The 26,697-nt window shown below is 35.3% G+C and overlaps 1 protein-coding gene across 5 annotated transcripts; it reads left to right on the plus strand.

Annotated features, from left to right (window-relative positions):
* On the plus strand, positions 1-24,592 carry aspg (asparaginase homolog (S. cerevisiae)). 5 transcript variants are annotated; one of them, XM_048191763.1, is made up of 19 exons: positions 1-379; positions 5,009-5,138; positions 5,517-5,552; positions 10,930-11,041; positions 11,283-11,408; positions 12,256-12,339; positions 12,749-12,875; positions 14,008-14,120; positions 14,299-14,484; positions 14,558-14,671; positions 15,739-15,858; positions 18,026-18,121; positions 18,421-18,584; positions 19,817-19,903; positions 20,236-20,335; positions 21,312-21,377; positions 22,138-22,161; positions 22,779-22,805; positions 23,210-24,592. In XM_048191763.1, exons 1-19 carry the CDS (start codon positions 124-126, stop codon positions 23,249-23,251), a joined length of 2,010 nt encoding a protein of 669 aa, XP_048047720.1. In that variant the 5' UTR covers positions 1-123; the 3' UTR covers positions 23,252-24,592. The 5 variants fall into 5 exon arrangements, with proteins under 5 accessions (XP_048047720.1, XP_048047721.1, XP_048047722.1 ...); XM_048191764.1 differs by lacking the exon at positions 22,138-22,161 and having other exon boundaries at positions 8-379; XM_048191765.1 differs by lacking the exon at positions 5,517-5,552 and having other exon boundaries at positions 24-379.
* The last annotated feature ends 2,105 nt before the right edge of the window (positions 24,593-26,697 follow it).

Raw genomic sequence — 26,697 nt, forward strand, 5'->3', positions numbered from 1 at the left:
ATAATACGTTCATGTGTACGTTTCCAGCATGTGTGCCTTTATCAGCGTTCAAAATCAATGCGCTGTCTCTTTAAGAAACTGCGTCGTTCGGTTTTTGGATAACGTTAGTCAAGAGAGTCCGATATGGCGGAATGGAAACACACTACCTCGCTTCCGTCCACAACAAGCATGACCTCGCTGGGACGAGCTCTTTCTCGTAGCAGTTTAAGTCAGCCTGATGTGTTTCAGTCACAGAAATCTCTCAGCCGGTGCGCCGCGAGTCAGAGTCGCAGGAGGATCTCGAGCAGCTCGGAGTCTCCTGACATCAGCCCAAATGTCGAGGCGAGGGTCCTGGTCATAAACACCGGCGGAACCATTGGAATGACGTATCATAATAACGGTAAACACTATCAGCAGCTCTCACACACCTGCCTGCATGAGGTTTCACAATATTGGTCAATACACAGTATTGTATTATGACACGTTTATGGGATTATTTGTTGATCTCATATCCCAAAACAACAAAAAAACTGTGAGGGGGCAGTTTAAATGGTTGGTGTAAATATCAATGCATTGGTCTTTGGAATGTAATGATTATCTTTAGGATGAACAAAATGTATTAATGCCGTTTTGTATGATCAGTATCAAACCAAGTGGCATCTGTAAATAAATGATGTTCTGCCTTTCTAGAGCTAATTCCAATTTTCTGAGCATGTATGCCATGACTTACTAACCTGTAACAAGATTATTTTTAAAAAAAGTATATATATTATAATTAAAATACATCATTTATTTTCAAAATTATTTTATGAAAACATTATAAATCTTACAATAAATTGCACTTGATTATGCACAAATGTTTTTTTTTATGTTTGCTTAAGTATTCTGGGGGATAGTCTGATTAGTTTATTTTCAAGTCAGAACTAAAATAGCAGTACAACTAGACATGTTAACATTAACTATTTCAACTTCACATTGAGTGCTAAAACATATGAATCGTCATTCACCTGTTATACATTAATTTGTTGGATGATTTGGTAACTTCATCTTTTAAATTGCCCCAACGTCAGTCCAATAATGTTAATGATTATCAATAATATCATTTCATGAATGTCAAACATGACTTGTCCAGTCCAATGGTAACATTTTTGTTTTGAGTTTTTAATTTAAATAAACCAAAATTGCAACTGTAAATCATGTGGATGTATATTAGAAGCAGGATGTATATCAAAGGATGTACACTACCGGTCAAAAGTTTGGAAACATTACTATTTTTAATGTTTTTGAACAAAGTCTCTTATGCTCATTAAGGCTGCATTTATTTCATAATAAATACAGAAAAAACAATAATATTGTGAAATATTATTACAATTTAAAATTGTGGTTTTCTATTTTATTATACTTTAAAATATAATTTATTTCTGTGATGCAAAGCTGAATTTCCAGCATCATTACTCCAGTCTTCAGTGTCACATGATCCTTCAGCAATCATTCTAATATGCTGGTTTGATACTCAGTTATTATCAATGTTGAAAACAGTTGTGTTGCTTAATATTTTTTTGGAACCTGTGATACTTTTTTCAGGATTCATTGATGAATATGCTGACAATTCAGCTTTGCATCACAGAAATAAATTATATTTTAAAGTATATTAAAATAGAATGCCATAATTTTAAATTCTAGTAATATTTCACAATATTATTGTTTTTTCTGTATTTATTATGAAATAAATGCAGCCTTAATGAGCATAAGAGACTTTGTTCAAAAACATTAAAAATAGTAATGTTTCCAAACTTTTGACTGGTAGTGTATGATAGAAGGAGGAACGGATTACACAGCTAAAAGTCTGAATAATGCATACATGGTGACTTGATTATGTAAAGTAATAAATAGGAATGGGAAGAGTGCTTCAAGAGTGCTTGAAGAGGATGCTGATCATGTTTTATGACTAGCAAATAGATGGTCAAATATTTGCCTTTTGTAAAGAGGAGTTTATCTTTCCCGACACTCGGCTTTAGTACCATTTCCTGCACAATGCTGCTTGGATTGACTTACAAATGTCAATCTTTATCTTTAAAAAGTATCTTATCTAAGAACAAACACTGATAAAAAAATGATAGCATCTTTTAAACAATATGGAAAGTCAAAAACAAAAACATTCAGTTCTATTTAATAGTGTATCAGAGTTCAAGGACAGAGAGCGTACTACATAACAGAAATACATTAAACACTTACTTTCCACCCTAAACTTGATTTTATCTTTCATTCTGCCACAAACACAGGCTCTGTGAAAATTAACCTGGACAGAAGTTCTGCTTGCAAGTCCTGTAGGGTTTTTTTCCATTATAAACTTGGACACAAGTCTCTACAGTTCCATACAGCTGGTTTGGCTTTTTAACCCTCTATGGTACGCAATATGATATCAATGAGGAAAAAATTATTTGTGTTGTTTTTCCTGCTTAAAATTGGACACTTTAACAAAATCAATAAACATTTTCATAATTTTTTAATGTATTTAATTTTTATAAGTTTGTTGCCTCGAGGCAACATTGTACCACAATGGAAAAAATTAAACATTTGGCATTTTCATGTAGAAAAAAAGAAATATATTTATTGAAAACATTAATTTATTTAACTAGACACTTAAACAAACAAATTTCTCTAGTTTTTAATGTATTAAAAGTTTGATATTTAATAAAAAGTAACATTGTATATCCAGCTGTTGCCCTCAGGCAACATTGTACCATAGTGGAACACAAGTATTACCAAACCATCATATCTTTATGTTATTATATCAAGTTATCATATCCATATTCATCCTCATCTCCATCTTCTCTCTCATCCTCAGTCTCTTCCTGATGGATTGTCACTATGATTTAATCTTCCTCATCACAGTATGACCCCTCATTAACTCCTCATCCCCACCCTCATAAACTGGCTTTGCTACTTGTGTTTTATACCTCTTTAAAGTGCTATAGAAAATGTGCGGATCATAATATATGCAGATATGGTATGTGAATTATTATTCTTATAAGTGCATTACAAAATCATGTGAAAGTGCCAACATATTTAGATAATTTTAACTCTTTTCCTTACAAATATGATACATTTGTATTGAAACCTATTATGGCTGTATGGCCTTATGCGATTCCATTATGGTACAATGTTGCCTTGAGGCAACACACAGTTTTTTGTTATTTTCTCTAAAATAATGTAAAGTTCTTAAAAATACTTCTTTACTTGCCAGTGAAGGTGACTCATATTTTTTGTGGGTGATTAAATGGTTACAAACAAGTGAAAAAAGCACTTTTCAATGGAGAAAATATGGAGTCATGTGACATGTGCACATGTGCTGAAACAGGACACAAAATGGACACCTGTTGGTCATGTTTTGGTCTTTTTTGCACTTTTATTGATTAGTATTTGAGTTATTCTGTCCTGAGATATGTTTGATCAATCAATTGGTGGCTTATTTTTAAAAAACAAACTAAAATAGACCATGTTGCCTGGAGGCAACACCGTACCATAGAGGGTTAAACACATGCACAACACTAGTCATATGAGAAACAGTCTGCTGCTTTTTTCTGTAGCCTGACTCCTGCCGTTACAGTTCTGCATGATGCAATTTTGCTTTCACATCTCTGGACTCAAGAGATTTCTGATGAGATGTTTCGTGTTTCAGTGTTACATTTAATTTGTAAAGTATTTAATTGACTGGAGTAGCCCATAAATAGACGTTACCACATAGTTAGGCCTGTCAAGATTATATATTTTAAGCTGACGATTAATTGCCATACAAATAATTGCGTATGATTAATCTTACGATTAATCAATAGTCATGACAGGTCTACACATAGTTATTTCATATATACATGGGTCATCATTGGCGAATAAAGTTTTTAAAAGTATAAAAAACATAATGGAGATATGATTAATGTTGAAGTTTTATTAAGTGTTAACAATGGGATTGTGGTTTTTATAATCAGTTAACCCTGCTTTTTGTCATTTTTTACAATATGGACAAAATATGTCTTAAAGTCATTCAGTTTAACCAAAATTTTGGTTTTACCGAATGACACTTTTGGTTATACCAAATGACAATATCTGCTATCAGGCTGATATCCAGCTAGATGCCTAGCAAAAGAACAATCAAACATTTTATATTTAGTACAAGTTTTTAAAATATTACAATTTTCCATGTTTTATAGCGGTTGTACCGAAAGACCTGATGTTTCGGGACATGCGTATGAGCAAGTGAAAACATGAATTTTTCAAATAGTTAAGAGAGAGTTAGTTACTTTGCTTCATGATCATGTGATCCTTTGCAGGTGTCTGACTGATGTCACATCCTGTCACATGATATTGACCACATAACTTGATCCAAAATGGTCCCTTTATATTGGTTACTCCGAATGACATCAACGAAATTCATTTTTCTGGACATTCTTTCTCATAACAAAGCACATAATTTTAATACCATTTTGCACTATGTTGATATATGATGTTATAAAATCTTGCCAGAATAAAAAATATATACATTTATTAATGTTAAACCGAATGACCTTTTGACACTTCAAAATCTTTAAATTACCTTTATATGTAGCAAAATATAATTTAAAACTTTTGGATTCAATAAAAGAGATCTAGTTGTGCTACCTTACATACTTTGGATGTCATATCTTTGTTTTTTATTATTATTAAGGCCTTTAGACAAAAAAAAAAAAAAAAAACATTGACCCATTTTTTTTTTTTTTTACTTTCAGCATAAATAATATAAAATTATTAATACTAGATACAATACTATTTTATTCTACCTTGTAAGAAGGAATGTGGTACAGAATATCAAAATGTGCAAAATGGTACAATATTAGCACAGTATATACAGTATCAATTATTAAAGATGGTATTTTGGCTTTAATGCTGATGCTGAATTCTGGTCAAAAAACATGAAAATCTGTCCATTTGTATGGCGTATATGAGTTTGCATTTGTTCATAACTTTCTTACAGGCTTTTCTTCTATATTTGCAGTTCTGTCTCCAGAGCCGAATGCTCTTGTTGGAACTCTACGCAAACTCCCAATTCTGCATGATGAGCAGTACGCCCAACAAACCAGACTGTATGAATACTACAAGCCTCAGGAGAACACGCTGGTGCTGCCGTAAGTTCCCACGCAGATGCACACAAATATGCGATCAAGTTAGAAGTTTGGAGGTGTTGTCATATTTATAGATCCAGACACTAGCTGTATTTATCTATTTATATACAAAATACAGGTTTGAATAGCTGCTTTCTACTTTTATAACAGTTTTAATAGAATAGTTCTCCCAAAAAAGTCTTAAAATTCTGTCGTTATTTTTATTTTATTGTATTTTTAAAAAACGTGCACTCTTTTATAATATAAACCTAAAAATAAATCTTTTCAAAAATAAAATAAAAATGATTGAAATTGTCTTGTAACCCATGGAGTATGCTGTTTCTTTTATTTTTACACATCTGAGAATATTACAGACAGTAAAAATGTGTGTTATTTTGACAGGAAGTCCACTCATTCAGCTGATCCTCTGTTTCATGGGTACTGTAGTACTGGTAGCATAATGTTTGCCCATGTGGGATGTATATGTAATTGCACATGTTTGCTGAACTACGTATAAATAGTTTGCTTGATTTGTGCAGTATATTTGCTGGTTAGTCTTAGCACAGTGGTTATGTATGTACAATAAATTTTCAAGCTGTGAGAATGGCAGACGATTGATGGTAAATTGAAGTGTGCTGCTGCTTTCTGTGTAAGCTGACAACAACTTCATCCTGTGTTATTTTATATATTTTCTTCTAAAATTAGTGTTTTAACAGGCTCCTGTGTTAAGGTTAAGTAATTTCACTTTATTGACAATTAATAGGTGCTTTTCATTGCCATTAAAGTGAAATAACTGAACATAAACATTTCATATACATTCATATTTTATATATATATATAATATATATATATATATACCTTTCATTGAAGGAAAAGAATAGAAAGTGGGGGAAACTCACATTATGAAATAAATGTTTTTCTCCAAAACACGTTGGACACAATTATTGGCACCCCTAGAATTTTTTATGAGTAAAATATCTCTGAAGTATATTCCCATTCATATTTACATTTTTTAGCACACCAGGGTGATATTGAACATGAAATTCTCCAGCCATGACTTTCTGTTCCACAGGAGTATAAACATGAGGAAACACAAAGGCCAAATTCCCATAATCATTCATCACAATGAGTAAAACCAAAGAATATAGTTCTGATGTGCAGCAAAAGATTGTTGAGCTTCACAAAATAGAAAGTGCATGTAAGAAATTAGCTAAAGCATTGAAAATCCCCATTTCCACTATCAGGACAATATTAAGAAGTTCCAATCGACTAAAGATGTTACAAATCTGCCTGGAAGAGGACGTGTGTCTAAATCATCCTAATGCACAGTGAGGAGGAGAGTTTGAGTGGCCAAAGACTCTCCAAGGATCAGCTGGAGAATTACAGATATTAGTTGAGCTTTGAGTCTCAGAAAGCCTAAAAAAATGATCAAACAGAACCTATATCCCCACAAGTTGTTCGGGAAGGTTTCAAGAAAAATATTCTGCTCTCACCCAGAAACAATCTCCAGCATATTCAGTTGTCAGACAAGACTGGAACTTCAAACGGGACTGGCTTCTATGGTCAGATGAATCTAAAAAAAGAGCTTCTTGGCAGCAAACCCACCAGATGGGTTTGGTGCACACATGAATAAAAAGTACCCAATGTCCACGGTTAAATATACTGCTGGATCTTTAATGTTGTGGGCCTATTTTTCTGCTGGAGGTCCTGGACATCTTGTTCAGACACATGGTATCAAGGATTCTATCAAAAACAAACGGATAAAAAATCAAAACCTGACCGCTTCTGCTAGAAATCCAATAATGGGCCGTGGTTGGATCTTTTTTGATCAAAACAAACATCAAAACCAACACAAAAATGTGTCACTGAGCACAAAATGAAGCTTCTGCCATGGCCATCCCAGTCACCTGACCTGAACCCTAAAGAAAATGAGTGGAGTGAACTGAAGAGAAGAAGCACCAACATGGAGCTGGAATCTGAAGGATCTGTAGAGATTCTGTATGAAGGAATGGTCTCTGATCTCTTGTCAGGTGTTCTCCAAACTCATTAGGCATTATAGAAGAAGACTCAGAGCTGTTATCTTGGCAAAAGGAGGTTGCAAAAAGTATTGAATAAAAGGGTGCCAATAATTATGGCCAATGTATTTTGGAGAAAAACATTTATTTCATAATTTCAATTCTTTTCCTTCAATGAAAGGTTCGATTTTTGCTAATTTTATGAATTAAAGATCAAAAGGATGAACAATGCATAATTATTTTTATAGTCATCTTTGATCATATTTACCAAGGGTGCCAGTAATTCTGACCACCACTGTATGAGGCATATATATTTGTAATTTTGGTCTGTAAAGAATTTTATTAGAAATGTTTGCTTTATCAAATAAATATTGTTCACAGGTTTATTTTAAAACCTTAAATTATATAAAGAAATTGTTTTTGAAATGTTGCATATACCAGCCTATATTTTACAAATGGATGGGTTAAATATGTCAAATAATATCTTGGTAATAGAAAGGAACAAGCAAGTCAATTTTATGTTTGGTGCCTTCGTTCTGTATTCTGCACATTAAAGGTGCATGATTTTGCTTTTTAAATGTAATAAGTGTTGTATGGACTATATGTCATGGTTGTGCACATAAGAGCATGCTACAGATGCACCAATGCAAAACTTTTTGCTTTGAAGGAAATGCTAATAATTTTATATATATGACATTTTTTTCTGCATATTTTCCAATCTTAAAGAGCCATCAATCAGATAAGGGTATCTCAGGAGACAGGAAGTGAAGCTAACATTGGATTCGGACGTGCCTTGATGCCTTCCTACCTTGGAATGTGTCCTCAGAAGGCAGCATTTTTACGTTTACGGATGCAGCCCAAGTGTGCCACGCAAGTCCTGAAAAGTGAAGCCAAAATGTTTAGATTGCCCCCAGGTGGCTGGATGCAGTTTAGCTAATAAACCTCACCCTCTTCATGTAATCGAATGGGTCGTGAGACAAACTAAACAATTTCTAAAGATTTCTAAAGATGGTTTCTGTCATTTTAATTTGTTTTTATCACGCTGATGTAAATTCAAGTGTTTGTTTTTTAAATAAGTTTGGTTTTAGTTAGTTATTTGATGTTATAAAAACAGGGTTTTGACATACTGATTGACAGCTTATCTGAGCGAAGTAGTCACTGAGGCACCAACAGATTTTTTTCGGGATTTCCGGAAGGAGATTGGAGCTTCAACTTTTAATTTCTACATTTCCATAACTGTTTATTTCACACCAACATAATGAGCTGTTCTGCAGTCAAGTGTACTAACTGATTCTGTTGGAGTGTGGGCGGGGCCTTGATCCCACAGCTCTACTTCATGCTCATTACTGTGCAGACTATATATATTATGAGAAAATGATAGTGTTTTTTGACCTTGGAAGCATGTAGGAGACCTCAAAAACAAACAAAAAAATAGGAACCTTTAAAATAGCATCATAGGGGCACTTTAAAGGTGCCCTAGATTAAAAAATTTAATTTACCTCGGCATAGTTAAATAACAAGTGTTCAGTACATGGAAAAGACATACAGTGAGTCTCAAACTCCATTGTTTCCTCCTTATATAAATCTCATTTGTTTAAAAGACCTCCAAAGAACAGGCGAATCTCAACATAACACCGACTGTTACGTAACAGTCGGGGTGTACGCCCCCAATATTTGCATATGCCAGCCCATGTTCCCAACATTATGAAAGGCATTACACAAGGGCAGCCAGTATTAAAATCTGGATGTGCACAGCTGAATCATCAGACTAGAAGCAAGCAAGGACAACAGCGAAAAATGGCAAATGGAGCAATAATAACTGACATGATCCATGATATCATGATATTTTTAGTGATATTTGTAAACTGTCTTTCTAAATGTATCGTTAGCATGTTGCTAATGTACTGTTAAATGTGGTTAAAGTTACCATAGTTCCTTACTGTATTCACGGAGACAAGAGCCGTCACTATTTTCATTTTTAAGCACTTGCAGTCTGTATAATTCATAAACAACTTAATTCTTTATAAATCTCTCCAACAGTGTAGCATTAGCCGTTAGCCACGGATCACATCCTCAAATTCATTCAGAATCAAATGTAAACATCCAAATAAATACTATACTCACATAATCCGACGCATGCATGCAGTATGCATGATGAACACTTTGTAAAGATCCATTTTGAGGGTTATATTAGCTGTGTAAACTTTGTTTACGCACTGTTTAAGGCAAGCGCGAGCTCCGGGGGCGGAGAGCGCGTGATTTAAAGGGACCGCAACATGAATCGCCGCATTTCTAATTATGCCTCAAAATAGGCAGTTAAAAAAATTAATTAAAAAAAATCTATGGGGTATTTTGAGCTGAAACTTCACAGACACATTCAGGGGACGCCTTATGCTGCGTTCACACCGAACGCGTCTGGGGCGTCTGAGGCGTCTGAGGCGTCTGATTTACATGTTAAGTCAATGTAAACGCGCGTCTAGGTGTCCTGCGGCGCGAATCAAGCGTCTAGCGCGGCGCGAATCGGCCGTTGACGCGCGAATTGAGCGTTCACGCGGCTGACGCGCGAATTGAGCGTCTGACGCCCAAACGCCCGAGTTGAAAAATCTGAACTTTGGCGTAAATTCGCGGCGCGTTAACCAATCAGGGACTCTGCTTTGGTAGTAACGTGTTTATGATGTGATCAGTGGTGGAGACCAGAACAAAGATGTCGCTGTGTGTGTGGCCACCCTGAGCTCTATGATGTCTCATTATATTTTTATCGAGACAGGAATAAAAAGGACCTTGCCTGGAAGAGAATAAGCGAAGAAATCGGACAATCTGGTTAGATGTAAAACTTTTTGCATGATTTTAGCCGTTGATAGCCCACCTTCTAGCTAGCAAAAGTCGGCCGTCATAACCGAGTTAAATTGCTGCTACAGGTTTCCAACTGACGAGATTATGTGTTTATTCAGAGGATCTGTGCAGAAAGAGATGAAAGCCCCTCCCATGACGCGAATTCGCGTCTGAACACACTTTGTTTAGACGCGCGAATTGAGCGAATTTTACGCGCGTCTGAAGCGTCTGACTTAAAAATGTTCAAGCGTCCAACTAGACGCGTCTGGCGCGAATTTGACGCCCCAGACGCGTTCGGTGTGAACGCAGCATTAGACTTATATTACATCTTGTAAAAAAACATTTGATGGCACCTTTAAGGAGATTTATAACTCATACACTGCTAAACAAGGTCTGGGCTGCATCCTCCTTCATGTCTTTAGTGGATGTCATGTGGGTTGGGATTTTTTGGTAAATCCAATAGATCTATTACTCTATTATCTCAACTAACAAGGGTGGCCCAGTGTAACATTATCATGGTTTTAGGATATGCCAGTTCATTCTAATCTGCTCACTCTCTGTTCTTAAATGTGGAAAATCCCCCAGTGCTCCCCTCTCCATTACAATAACACCATGAGCCGCCCCAGAGCGATGAGCAAAGTCTGAAGTCTGCTGCTTCGGAACATTTACTTATCCATTGACGCACTTGTGTTTTTTTTTTTTGTGTTTTTTTTGTTTTTTGTTTTAACTACAGGAGACACCCCTGAAATAAGTCAAACTCTCACAGTCAATAAATAATCTTTTTTTTGTTGTTGCTGATCTAGCTAAACTAACCCATGTTTGCCTAATGGTCTTTGCTGGTTTAAATAAGAAGTTTTGCTTTACTTTTAGAGCTTGTTGTCCAAGTTTGGGTGCTTATTTTAAAGAATAAACTTTAAAATGCTGCTGTTTTTTTTTTAAACATTTTCTCTCTTTTTTTCCCACTCCAGACTGTCCAAACAGAATAAGAGGATTGTATATACAATTTTAGAGTACTCTCCCCTCCTCGACTCCTGTAACATGACCACAGATGACTGGGCTACTATTGGAAAAGACATTGAGGTGCTTCCTTTTTAACAATTACTAAAATTAATGTTTGGCTTTTGAGTTGCGGGGCTTTTTTAAATTATTTTTTTATAAATTTAGCTGTGTTGTGAATGCGACTGAAATGGTTGCACTGTGGAGTACTGAGAAACGACTGAATATACTGTTTTGTGAGCAGTACAGATCTGATAAATTTTTTGTACTTGGTATGTCAAAATCGGTACTGAGATTTACAAAGTTGTTTCCCTCATGTTCACAGAAACACTACGAGCAATACGATGGTTTTGTCGTCCTGCACGGCACTGACACCATGGCTTACACCGCCTCTGCCTTATCCTTCATGTGTGAGAATCTGGGAAAGCCTGTCATCCTCACTGGCTCACAGGTAACACATTTTTAATGGATCATTTAATCACCTTTGTGTTGCACAAATTGAGCACTTTAAAGAATAGATTAGGGTATTTTCACATCTGTCTCGTCTCGTTTAGACCGTTTGTTTCAGAACCTGGTGCGTTTTCTCCCTTGGTTCAGTTTGTTTAGGCATATATGAACAATCCGCGCCGAAACAATCGCTCCGAGATCGCCTGAAGGAGGTGGTCTTGGTCAGATTGAAAATGAACTCTGGGGCGCTCTATGAAGCCCCTCCTTTTGAAATGCGCAATGTGCTCTGATTGGATAGCTGGACCAGTGTGTTGGAATTGGTCAACCGCTTTGTCACAAATGTCACATCCCTTACCATAACTGCAAGTTTCAACACATTACTAATGCGACTCAACTTAAATGAGGCATAAATACTGTGATGTGTTTGTTCTCGGAAGAAAACTTAAGAGTACAATCCAGGTGTTTCAGGGAGATCAGAATCAGTGCTTACTGATATAGTGAATAACTCCCTTTGGAATGACTTTTTCCATGCTAAAAACTGCAACATTACACTCTAAAGAAAGTTGAAAATGTAAAAAAGCATAATAGGACCACTTTAAAGGATTGTTCACCTGGAAAATGACAATTCCGTCATTATTTACTCTCTGTCAAGTTGTTACAAACCTGTTTGAATTTATTTCTTCTGCAGAACAAAGAAACTCATACAGGTTTAGAACAACTTGAGGGTGAGTAAATGATGACAGAATTGGCATTTTTGGAAGAACTCCCTTAAAAGTTACCTCCAATATTTATATTTAACTAGTGGTCATCAAAAAAGCCTATTAGCTGCACAACCATCTTGTATGTTGCAGGTGCCCATCTATGAGATGAGGAATGATGGGAGGGATAACCTATTGGGGGCTTTGTTGATAGCAGGGCAGTTTGTCATCCCTGAGGTAAGTTTTTATTTATTTATTTATTTTTTCTCTGTGAATGATGCATTTGAAGCCATTACAAATGCAGTATGTGCAAGATACCGTCCAATATTTGTGATGTTTTTAAGACTCATGTTTTTGAGGATGTTAGGACTGCAGTTATAAAATAGTTGACAGTAGTAATTTTAGTTATAATTATAGTTTAAAAAAAAAAAAAAAATACAGGAAATAATATTTGATTATATGTGGTTTTAAGTGTCCTTTGAGATGATTATATGTTTGCAGTACATTTTGTTTCTGCCATGCTAATGAAGCACAATAAAGATACTTTATTATAAATTTATTGTAATATTTTATAATAATTATTATTGTTATAAAAATGGGTATAAAACAAGACAAGGAAAAAAACCCTTTGTGTCTTTCTTCACAGGTTTGCCTGTATTTTCATCATAAGCTGTACAGGGGCAATCGTGTCACTAAAGTGGATGCTGGAAGCTTTAACGCATTTAACTCGCCAAACCTGCCGCCATTAGCCAACGCAGAAGTCGACATTAAAAGTAATTCCAGTTCTGCCATCATTTACACACAGACTTATTCCAATTTGGGTCTATTCATAGATTAGTTTTCCTAAAAAATGAAAATTCACTCTTTTACTTCCTGCCATAGAAATTCAGTATGTACTTGTTGCTCTTTTCTATGTAATTTCATTCATAGAATGATTTCATCAATGATTTAGGACTGAGGCTTTTAACACTATCAAATTATCGTAAAAGTGATCCATATGATTTCTGTTTATATCACTTAAATGAATGTTGCTTGCTTAAAGCTGTTATATGATTTCAGAAGATATGGAATAGATCATAAATCATATAGCCTACTTTTATGATACTTTGGTGCTTTTGAATATTTTTCGAATTGTGAAAGCCTAATTGCATGGTTAGGAACAACATTGAAGTGAGACACTGATGACACTTTCACTATAACTCAATCGTTTTCGAAGCAATCACAAACATGTGGAGTAAGAAATGTTGAGTAAATGCAATCCATATTTGGCATATAACTGCAAAAACTTACCATTGGTAGTTGACAATTTATATGAATGTATAGAAGAAGATTCACTGGCAGTGTTGTTTTAGTATCATTGAGGTACTATTATAATATATATATTTTTTAAATTTCAGTTCAATTTGATTTTAAATTTTAGTTACATTTTTAGTACCTTTTGTCATTTACTAGTTTTTGCTTTTCTTCAAAATGTCTGTAGTTTTTAATCATTAAATGTCAGTTTTAGTTTTAGTCCTAGTTATTTTAGTACATCAAGGTAACCTAAATTAAAATGTTTTTTTTTTATAATTTATTTTATTTCAGTTAATGTTTATTTTAAGTAATGAAAATTATTATTATTATTATTTTTATTTTTATTATAATAATTTGCTGTTCACCTTAATAATCATGTGGTGTTAAAAATAAATTACAAAGTGCAAATATTAATCTCATGTAGTCTCTTAAAAACTGCACATGTATTATCAAATTATTAAGAAAGTTTAATTTTAGGTGAAGTATATTATGTCACATTGCAGGACACTGCTTGAAATTTAATGACAAATCCTTAATTAGTGATGCTGCAGTGTTATTTGTTTTATTCAGACATGTTATTTTGAGTATTATGCTTTATTTCTTCTTCTTTAGTTAACTGGGACACTGTGTGGCGAGCCAATACAACTGCCAAATTCACTGTCCAAACACAAATGAACCGTAATGTGGGTCTCCTGCGACTCTTCCCAGGAATCACTGCTGATACAGTAAGGCCGTGTGGTAATGTCTGCCTTTATTTGCCACATATCTTTGCCAAATCTCTTCATTCAGTGCATGAACATGTTCACTATTTTTACAATTTTTAGTAAATAATGGCAGAAGTTTAATTTTTGGCCCAACATTTGGAAGTTTCAGATGTTTAATTGAGATCCATTCTCTCGTCAGGTCAGGGCCTTCTTGCAGCCTCCTATGGACGGGATCGTATTGGAGACCTACGGCAGTGGTAATGCCCCTGACAACCGTGCTGACCTGCTGGATGAGATTCGTAAAGCGACTGAGAGAGGACTTATCATGATCAACTGCACCCAGTGCCTCAGGGGCTCGGTCACAACCTCGTACGCCACTGGTCAGGTATGGGAGTTTGCTTAAGAAAGGCCTTATGTGGTTATATTCCAGTAGTGTGTAATTTAATTTTCCCTCTCAGGCTCTGAGTGATGCCGGTTTGGTCGCTGGGTGTGATATGACCCCAGAAGCTGCTCTTTCAAAACTCTCCTATGTGCTGGCAAAACAAGACCTCAGTACAGAAGAGAAGAAGAAGGTATGGAAAAATTTCTCTTAAAAAATACATTTATATATACTAGCATTCAGAAGTTTGGGGTCAGTAATAAATCTTGTATGATGGTTTCCACATAATATTAAGCAACTGTTTCCAACATTGATAATAATAAATGTTTCTTTAGCACCAAATCAGCATATTAGAATGATTTCTGAAAGATCATGTGACACTGAATACTAGAGTAATGATACTAAAAATTCAGCTTTGCCATAACAGGAGTAAATTACCCCAAACTTTTGAACAGAAGTGTAATCTTTTTGAAAATAAAATTAGAAATACAAACGCCAAGTTCTTATCCATATACTCCTTGTACTCATGTGTGTTTCATATTATTTTTAACTTATACACCACTTTCAAGCAAAGTTTAAGAAATGTCATGTGGTGTAACCATTAAGTAAATAGTATTGAAAATATAAAAATGTTTTTCAATATATTAAGCTAATATTTTATAGTAACTAATGTAATTAATGGGGGAGTCACATTACATTTTACATGATATTTTACAAAACTGAACTGACATTGCTTTGTATAGGTATGTTCACACTTTGTTTTTGTTTTTTTGTTTTTTTGCATGTTGTTTGTACCACATGAATTTGACTTGAACTTTTTCAAATAATAATAATAAAGGGTTAGTTTACCCAAAAATTATGTTATTAATTACTCACCCTCATGTCGTTCCAAACTTGTAAGACCTTCGTTCATCTTTGGAACACAAAGCATTTCTGAGCCACACGTAGTCAGCAACGTTATGTTTTGTTTTGTTTTTGCGCACAAAAATATTCTCGTCACTTCATAACATTAAGGTTGAACCACTGTAGTCACATTGACTATTTTAACAATGTCTTTACTACCTTTCTGGACCTCAAAATGTGCAATGACATTGTGTGGTTCAGAAACCCTTGGATTTCATCAAAAATATCTTAATTTGTGTTCTGAAGATGAATGAAGGTCTTAAGAATTTGGAACGACATGAGGGTGAGTAATTAATGACAGAAATTTCACTTTTGGGTGAACTTAACCTTTAATTAAACATGTTATTTGTTCATAAGATGCTGAGTCGCAATCTGCGTGGTGAGATGATAGCTGACCTGGGCGGGGCAAAGCTTTCTCTCAGCGACAGTCGCTTTATTCAGGTTATCGCCAAGTCCCTCAGCATTAGCTGTAAAGAGGTAATGTAACTGGCACTTTCTCTGTTTCTAACTTTTGTTTTGCACTTTAAATGATATTGGGGGGATGGGGGGGTTCGGGGAGTAAAAAAGTAATAAGAATGAAATTCGGACGTACTACATATGCCAAATAAATCTTAACCTGTGGCCTCACGGGATCGTAAAGTGTCGATCGAATGCGTGCTTAAAGGTGCTGTAGAACGTCTTTTTAAAAGATGTAATATAAGTCTAAGGTGTCCCCTGAATGTGTCTGTGAAGTTTCAGCTCAAAATACCCCACAGATTTTTTTTTTATTAATTTTTTTTAACTGCCTATTTTGGGGCATCATTAAATATGAGCCGATTTAGGCTGCGGCTCCTTTAAATGCTCACGCTCCCCGCCCCCGGAGCTCGTGCTTGCCTTAAACAGCATAAACAAAGTTCACACAGCTAATATAACCCTCAAAATGGATATTTACAAAGTGTTCGTCATGCAGCATGTCTAATCGCGTAAGTATGGTATTTATTTGGATGTTTACATTTGGTTATGAATGAGTTTGATAGTGCTCCGTGTCTAAAGCTAACATTACACACTGTTGGAGAGATTTGTAAAGAATGAAGTTGTGTTTATGCATTATACAGACTGCAAGTGTTTAAAAATGAAAATAACGACAGTCTTGTCTCCATGACAAACCACATTTAACAGTACATTAGCAACATGCTAACAAAACATTTAGAAAGGCAATTTACAAATATCACTAAAAATATCATGTTATCATGGATCATGTCAGTTATTATTGCTCCATCTGCCATTTTTCGCTATTGTCCTTGCTTGCTTACCTAGTCTGATGATTCAGCTGTGCACAGATCCAGACGTTAATACTGCCTGCCCTTGTCTAATGCTTGAACATGAGCTGGCATATGCAAATATTGGGGGCGTACATGTTAATGATCCCGACTGTTACGTAACAGTCGGTGTTATGTTGAGATTCGCCTGTTCTTCTGAGGTCTTTTAAACAAATGAGATTTATATAAGAAGGAGGAAACAATGGAGTTTGAGACTCACTATAGGTCATTTCCATGTATTGAACTCTTGTTATTTAACTATGCCAAGATAAATTCAATTTTTAATTCTAGGGCACCTTTAAGAATCTCGCCGGAAGTAGTAGGTCATTCAGGTCGCCAGATACTATGTATTCGGACATACTTGACTGTTGGCCTACTGTTTTTCGCATACTATATAGTATTCGATTTTGGATGCACCACCTGTCTTTATAAATGTGTCATTGAGTCATTCACTTTAATGCTTTGTTCAAAACCATTGAATCATTCTGTAACAAAATTGCTGTGTTTCGTACATTTGTACATAAGGGGCTTTCGCACCGCAGGAAAGTTTTCATAGTTCTTATAACTAATGGCGGAAGTACTCGCTTTTTGCGTCTTCACACCGCAGGAACTGGAAAGGATTTTAGTTATAGAAACGCCTTTTGGGGGGTACTAAATTATCTCCTAATTCAGAGTAGGGTCTAACCCAGCACAATAGGAAACACCAGTGATGTAAGTGTACATTGATTGGCTGAACGCATGCCATACCAAATGACAGAACCCGCCATTTTTTAAAAGCTGTGTAAACAGTTTGCATATACACGAACTAACATACAGATAGGGAATGTTAACGGCATATTTTTCTGTGGCATTGTGACCTTTTCTCAGCCGCGATGATATGTAGTACTGTCTTTTAGCCCTCCTTTTTGCTCTTTCAGTTGCATAACTTATATGTCCATATGTCTCCGTTATCACAAAACCCACGATGCATAACAAAAACAGCTATGATCATGGCATCCTCCAGTTATTGACGTTATTGAATGCAGTGCTTAAATGACATTGCTGTCGGCTGGCTTTCGTCACATCAGAGTTCCTATTGGTGGTGCGAATGCAACTAGGAAAATGGTCCTGGGGGAAACTTTAGTTCTCAGGGGATCACCCTGGTGGCTAGTTCCTATAACTACCCGATGTGAAAGCCCCTATATAGTGTACACCCCTACTTGGGAGCGAATTCACTAAACAGTTGTGCCAGTTTGGTGCACTGTAGTGTAAACTATGATGATTACAAAACGGTACAACCATATAAAGCAGCAGAAGAGGCTTTGATGAACATTTGTGATCAACTATAACATTACTGATGTCCACAGGAGCTTGAAGCCATACGGGATGCACTAACTCCCACTTTGGTCTGCGTTGCTGCTAAGATCGGAGATATTGAAGCTTTAGAGGCCATAAGGGAAATGGTAAGATATTGATACCTGTTTGGAAAGTCATTTAGAAGAGGATACACTACCGGTAATAAGTGGAATCAAATAAATGTTGCTTAATTCAAACTTTTTACAGTTTGCGGTAGTGTATGCCTGCAACTTTTATATATATATATATATATATATATATATATATATATATATATATATATATATATATATATATATATATATATAACATTAAAAATGGACCAGGTACATTCAAACAAGTTTGCAGTATTAAATGTAGTCTAGCAAATCAAGATATGGGTTATGATTCATGTCTTCCTATATAGGGCTCTGACTTGAGCTTGGCAGACTATGATGGCCGCACTCCTCTCCACATCGCTGCATGTGAGGGGCATCTGAAAGTGGTGGAGTATCTGCTGAGTAAAGGGGCCACAGTCTATGCCAGAGATCGCTTTGGTGATACACCACTGCGCAATGCTGTTCGCTTCAGGTAGTACTGATTTAAGTGTTCAAATACTTTTTGGGCCAATTTCAAACAAGTCAAACAGACTTAATTATGTAATTTATACAGACAGTCTTTAACAGTGTTAGGGTAATGCATTACAAGTAACTTGAGTTACGTAATTAGATTACTTTTTTGCAAGTCACGCATTACTCTTAAATTTACAAAAAAAAAACATTTATTGACTGACACCTCTCCTGTCCCCATGTTGAGAGAAATCGGGAGTGCAGAGGCGTTGTGTGTGCTGTGTGAACATGATAGTTATTATAGACTAGTTCTTCACTAAATGTTAGGGGTGTGACGAGATCTCGAGAGACTAATTTGTGACGAGATTTCTCGTCAAGGCGAAAAGTAGTCTTGTGATGTTGAGTGTAAGGATGATTAGGAAAGAATATGCCACCACTATGTTTACATTAGGTCTCCACTGTCGTTTTGCTTTGTATTTAAATAAAAAACAATTAATTCAGTTGGATAACGGTCGCCGCCGCGAAAGTGAAAGTAAACGTCAGCGCGCATTCAAACGCGATGTCAATACCCCGCATTTTGAAAGCGGCTCCCTGATGAATACAAATATCTCTCAATATGAAAGCAATTTTAGGCTGGGCTTTCTTTGATCTCTTAGCTCTGTATCAAAGAAAAAATTGGTCTTATTTGCACTTTGAATATTGAAAGAGTGCGATTATGGTTGCACTTATTGTAAAGTGTTACCATAAAAATGAATAACAGTTTTCTCTTAATCTTATTAAGCACACAATAAGGTTTCATTTGTTAACATTAGTTAATGCACTGTGAACTATCATGAACTAACAATGAATGACTATTTTTATTACCTAACATAAACAAAGATTAATAAATACTGTAGCAAATATATTGCTCATTGTTAGTTGATGTTGGTTAATACATTAATGTTAATAAATGAGATCGTACTGTAAAGTGTTACTATTTTTATTTATCCTGATTTATTTCTATGATCAGTTTGTGGAAAAGAGTTCAGTTAGGAGGTCAAAAGTTATAGAAGCTCATAAATCATGTACAGTAAGGCTTGAAGGGACTGAAATCATACAGGAGAGAAGTCAGTCAGTTGAGTTTGTGTATCTTCAAAAGATGCAGCCTCTAAATTGGGACACAGCTAATATGACCTTCTTTCTTCCGTAAAACAGAAAATGTGACTTGTAAGGTAATTAAACACGTTACTGGATGTCATTTTTCTCTCTCTGTAGGCATAAGGATGTTGTGAAGTTGCTGAGGAAGACTGGAGCTCATTTTTCTCGGGATGAAATAGTTGATGCTGGAACGGAGTTGTGCAGGTCTCATTTACATACACACATTTCTTCTCAGTCCATCCTTCTCTTATAGCTTTTATAAACTTGTGGACACAGCAATATTTTTAGTACTGATTTATTTCATTACAACTCTTCCATTAAGTAGTATAGTTAAGCTTAGGGTGGATTTTTAAGTGGCACATTAATATAAAGTTCAACGGATGTGTGGTCACAAATATGAGCAAATCTGGGGGTTTTTTTTAGAAATTTGAATTAATGTACAGATCGGTGTATTGAACACTGTTTGTCTTCAGTTTATGAACTTCCTGTGTTAAGGTTGATGATTTGTCATTTAGAGATTCCAATGTGTTTTACAGTCTTGCGGCGAGTGGCGACTTGGAAGGATTGGAGATTTGGCAGTTAGCTGGGGCTGATCTGACCGTGACCAGTTATGATGGACAGACGCCCATTGAAGTGGTGAGTTAATGATGGAGGTCTGTGTGGAATACAGAATTGTAACCAAATATTTATTGCCTTCAGTGACATTTTATTCTTAAAGCTGTATGAATGGAGAGACATTTTTTGTTGCAGTCAGTGTTGCCTTGACTTAAAGAAATGTCTTCTGTATTGTCAAAGCAATAATAAAAATGTTAATATGTTTTAAAGATGCTTCCTGTAAACCAAGGGTGTCCAATGTTGGTTCTAGAGGGCCACTGTCCTGCAGAGTTTAGCTCCAGCTTGCCTCAACACACCTGCCTGGAAATTTCTAGTATGCCTAGTGAGACCTTAGCTGTGTTCGAAATCCTCATTCATTATTCCCTACATTACGCCACTAATATAGTAATACATGAAAAGGAGAGAGTGAATTCGGACACGGAGTGCGCTGGAAGGGCTGCTGCTTTTGCATAGTTTGTGCTTGCTGCTTAATAATCATTTGAAACTGGGCAAACTGCCAGCTCCAGTAGTAATAAAAAGATTCATCTTGAACTCTGTCACTGTAACAATTTACTAATCAATTAAAAAGGAATTTATAACCGTATGATATTTAGCTGTATACCAGAGGTTTAGAAAATGGATGGGTGGATGATTAAGCTGCTGGCACCATCTTCTGGTGAGACGCAGGACTTCATTTATTGGGACTCAGTGCATTATGGGTATTCTCTGGCTTTTGAATGTACATCAGTTGTACACTAGTTATTGCATTATTGATGCATTGTGGGATTGAATGAGTGTATTTGATAACGTCCACTACGGTTTTGGACACCACTACAAATAAATAAATTAGTGACCTATATAAGGGTATAGGGGGCGATTCTGGACACAGACCTTGATTAGCTGATTCAGGTGAGTTTGATTGGGGTTTGAGCTAAACTTTGCTGGACAGTGGTCCTCCAGGAGCAGGATTGGACACCCCTGCTGTAAACTTTTATTAATGAGCTTCTCTCACATTTAGGCAAGAGCCACTGGGTGTGAAGAGGCTGTTGATTTCTTAAAACAGATGGCTCAGTACCAAACTCAGGTAGGGAACATAAACTAACTATATGGGTCACTGACGTGTCACTCTTTTTATCATATCTATTAATTTATTCAAAAATAATCAATTACATAAAAAAAAGTGCAAAATTTTATGTAAAATGTCATGTGGTGCAACTCCTAGAAGACTTCATGATACTTATAAATTAATACATTTTTTTAAACATACATTACATAAAATATTTTAAAACCTTATCATTACATAAAAATACTTTTAAAAGAAAACCTTTTTATAAAAAATAATAATGTATACACCTCCATAAAAATACATATATAAAAAAATACCAGTGATAAGGGTGTGTTATTACCTTTTACTTAATGGTACACCACGTCATTAAATGGAAACTTTTCAAATTTTTCAAAACTGTATGAAACCTTTTTTTGAAGTTTGAATTTTTTATACATTTTTAAATAAACTATTTTTATAAATTTTTTCCCCTTGTTTTTAAATGATTCTGTAGTATGACTTGAATCATTAGAAGTGCATGTATTCCATAAGCTGCATGCATATTAAGGAATGTGCTTTTTGAAATATTGATTTATTTATATAGCATGTACATTACTAAAGTTATGTTTGTCAACTCTCTAAAAGAATTTGTCAGCTGAAATATATAGTATATACCTTTCCACTGATTGAAGAGATTAACAAGTATTCTTTACATAAAACATTTAAGATATATATATATTAGAATAACTAAGCTTTATTTTTATATAATTAATCTTTACTGATGCTCTTCACTTTCTAGCATCAGACAGATGAGGGTAATGAGGTAAAAACAGTTTAGGTCATTTTACTTAGTCATCAATCATTTCATGTGGAAAAACATCCATATGTATGTACACACAGTGTAATATCTATCTATCTATCTATCTATCTATCTATCTATCTATCTATCTATCTATCTATCTATCTATCTATCTATCTATCTATCTATCTATCTATCTATCTATCTATCTATCTATCTATCTATCTATCTATCTATCTATCTATCTATCTATCTATCTATCTATCTATCTATCTATATATCTATCTATCTATCTATCTATCTATCTATATATATATATATATATATATATTTAAATGTGCATGCTTCAGAATGAGGTGGAAGTGCATGTCTCAATAGTATGGTTGTGAGTTGATCTCCTATGGTAAAATGATACTGGTTCAGGCATGCAGTAATAATAGCTTTAAAGACATCTTGATGTTACCTTTAGATATACAGTGAGTGAATGGTCCTGTCTTGTAAGTGAAACATCCACTTCTGTGACACGTAAGGGAATGTGCTCATGAAGTGTTCAGTCTTTGTGGCATGATTGGTGTGTAATTGTAGTTCCCAAAATTCAACAGCTTTAAGTTAACAAAAAATCCCTCATCTTTTTCTTGCAGCCAGTATTTGAGGAGAATGAGGAGGAGGTAAATTGTGTGTTGAGCTGTATATTATTGAGCACACTTGATGCTTATCTGTTCAGGTGCAGTCGTACTTTATGCTGTGCTGTACTGCGATTCGACGGTTCTTTGGTTTGACCATTTTATCTGTTCATAAATTGTGAAATGGATTGTGAATTAGCTGCCATCATGACATACTGAAATTTCCCAGATGTTGGTCTAGACAAAACGAAGGATAGTATTGAAAACAGCATGAATGTTTCTTGAACTGGTCAAACATTAAAATGTGCATCCAGATCATTCCATATAATATTAATAAACATTGTGACTGCAATCTGCATTTTGCTTATTAAACATTGCATAATTTGTTGCAGTTGAAGTGCAGAACTCATGTAATGCTTACATTTATTCTCTTTCTGTCTGTTTTTTAGAATGGAGAGTTTATCGAGTTTACTGCTTGTCCAAGATCTTGAGGAGGCCGTCCTGCTAACTGTCACTTCCTGCCCTTATCATCCATCCCGTTTCTTATTTTTAGCAGACATACAATAGATTTTCCTTACTTGGACAATTATACTCTTAAAGGGGTTATATGATGCTATTTTAAAAGTTCATTATTTTGATTATTAGTGTAATAGAATAGGAACTTTAATGTTTTTTTTTTATTTTTCACATACTGATACTGTACATTATTGCAGCCCCTCTATTCCCACGCGCTCACATCTGTGATTGGCTAGCTGACCCAGTGCATTGTGACTGAACAAACACCTAAAGCGTGTGTCGAAAATTTAACACCCCTTACAATAACTGCGAGTTTCAGCTTCTAAAGAATTAATAAACAAACAGTTAATAATAATGTTGTCAGCTTTACCGTATCAGTTCGTGTCCGGTTATGAAAATGCAGATGATTAACCAACTTTGCAAGTAAGACTTCAACAGAATGTTTCACAGTGGTATAAATAAATATTTTTAAATAAATCGCCGAGTGAAATGACTTGTTTTAGAAATATCTGGACTTCAATCAAGGCGTTTTAGGCAGATCTGGATCAATGTTTTCTGTTAAATAGAATAAATGGCTTTGTGGGAGACTGTAATGTATCTGTTTGTATAAATGCACACTAAACATTAAAAAGCATCATATGACCTCTTTAAAGCATGAAGAGCACAAGCCATACTTTTTTAGATCCGTCCCTCTAAAACAGTAAGCAATCAGATATGAATGTATTGTGATCTTGACAGTAAAACAGTCATACATACTATTTATGTACAAGCACATTCACACTACACTACAGTAAATGATACTGTAACTACTAATGTCAAACAATATATAATCATTTGAATATTATATATTTATTGTTTAGATGTAAAATAAATTATATATATATATATATATATATATATATATATATATATATATATATATATATATATTTGAAGCTGTCAGGACTAATGACTGTTATGTCTTCATCCAGTGTTCTTCATGTGTTCACATACATCAGATTCAGTATCACCTCAATGTTGCCCACTTTATGTGAATGTATTTTTAATTGCAAATACAGTTGTAATTGCAATGAAGAATAAGAATGGTTTTACTCTGTATATACAAAGAAGCAAACCAATGCAAAACTGCAAAGCAATTTTTTATTGTCTGATGTTTCAGAAATTATAAATGTTGAGTTGTCTGTTAACTAAAATAACCAATTGCCCTGTGAGTGACTATCAGAAACAGTGTTTGTAAGCCAAAATGTAGTGGAATGTCATTGTTTTTCCTGTTCTTTAGTTTTGTTCTTTGTGAAAATTAAAAACATTAAAATTAACACATGCCTTCCTTTACTTTTCCTGTTCTTTTTGTTGTTATTATGACAGGAAATGGCAAAAAATATGTTGTGTTGCTAAAATGTGAAATGAACTTCTCATGTGCAAAGAAAAAAAACTAAATTACAAAGTAAAGTTATGAAGAAATTATAACAGATCTTGTTTGAATGAAGATAAATTAAAACCAGAAATTACAAATAAAACGAATAAATAAAACGACGCACTTTTGTATTACCTTTGATGTTATTTATATTGTTTAGCTTTGTTTTTCTCTGCAGTCTGCAAATTTACTGGAACGAACCTTTTCTATTCTGTTTGGATGGTTCGAACAGTTTGCAGTTTTGTTCGGTTAGAACCGTGATGTCTTAAACTAAGAATCGTTATCAGTATTCTCCTTTATTGAGCAGTGTTGTCTTACAAGCTCAGATCGTTGATTAAAACAAGCAAATTAAACGGAGATATAAAGTGGTTTTAGAATGACATCTGATGCTTTTTTATATACAAGGAGTCAATAATGGAATAAAAGTTGACTAATAGCAGTATCTATTAAATCAACTTTCTTCAAGATTCGAAGAAAGACTCTAGAAAGAGATGGCTGAGAGACATTACAAAAGAGAAATACGTAGAAGAAGGTTTATGATCAGGCACGATCATAGGACCCGTGTTAATATATATGTGTATATATATATATATATATATATATATATATATATATATAGTGGGTACGGAAAGTATTCAGACCCCCTTAAATTTTCCACTCTGTTATATTGCAGCCATTTGCTAAAATCATTTACGTTCATTTTTTTCCTCATTAATGTACACACAGCACCCCATATTGACAGAAAAACACAGAATTGTTGGAGATTTCTTAAAAAAGAAAAACTGAAATATCACATGGTCCTAAGTATTCAGACCCATTGCTGTGACACTCATATATTTAACTCAGGTGCTGTCCATTTCTTCTGATCATCATTGAAATGGTTCTACACCTTCATTTGAGTCCAGCTGTGTTTGATTATACTGATTGGACTTGATTAGGAAAGCCACACACCTGTCTATATAAGACCTTACAGCTCACAGTGCATGTCAGAGCAAATGAGAATCATGAGGTCAAAGGAACTGCCTGAAGAGCTCAGAGACAGAATTGTGGCAAGGCACAGATCTGGACAAGGTTACAAAAAAATTTCTGCTGCACTTAAGGTTCCTAAGAGCACAGTGGCCTCCATAATCCTTAAATGGAAGACGTTTGGGATGACCAGAACCCTTCCTAGAGCTGGCCGTCCGGCCAAACTGAGCTATCGGGGGAGAAGAGCCTTGGTGAGAGAGGTAAAGAAGAACCCAAAGATCACTGTGGCTGAGCTCCAGAAATGCAGTCGGGAGATGGGAGAAAGTTGTAGAAAGTCAACCATCACTGCAGCCCTCCACCAGTCGGGGCTTTATGGCAGAGTTGCCCGACGGAAGCCTCTCCTCAGTGCAAGACACATGAAAGCCTGCATGGAGTTTGCTAAGATGGTGAGAAATTAGATTCTCTGGTCTGATGAGACCAAGATAGAACTTTTTGGCCTTAATTCTAAGCGGTATGTGTGGAGAAAACCAGGCACTGCTCATCACCTGTCCAATACAGTCCCAACAGTGAAGCATGGTGGTGGCAGCATCATGCTGTGGGGGTGTTTTTCAGCTGCAGGCACAGGACGACTGGTTGCAATCGAGGGAAAGATGAATGCGGCCAAGTACAGGGATATCCTGGATGAAAACCTTCTCCAGAGTGCTCAGGACCTCAGACTGGGCCGAAGGTTTACCTTCCAACAAGACAATGATCCTAAGCACACAGCTAAAATAACGAAGGAGTGGCTTCACAACAACTCTGTGACTGTTCTTGAATGGCCCAGCCAGAGCCCTGACTTAAACCCAATTGAGCATCTCTGGAGAGACCTAAAAATGGCTGTCCACCAACGTTTACCATCCAACCTGACAGAACTGGAGAGGATCTGCAAGGAGGAATGGCAGAGGATCCCCAAATCCAGGTGTGAAAAACTTGTTGCATCTTTCCCAAAAAGACTCATGGCTGTATTAGATCAAATGGGTGCTTCTACTAAATACTGAGCAA

Source organism: Megalobrama amblycephala, linkage group LG5 (genome assembly GCF_018812025.1).
Source record: "Megalobrama amblycephala isolate DHTTF-2021 linkage group LG5, ASM1881202v1, whole genome shotgun sequence".
NCBI classification, from domain to species: Eukaryota; Metazoa; Chordata; class Actinopteri; order Cypriniformes; family Xenocyprididae; genus Megalobrama; species Megalobrama amblycephala.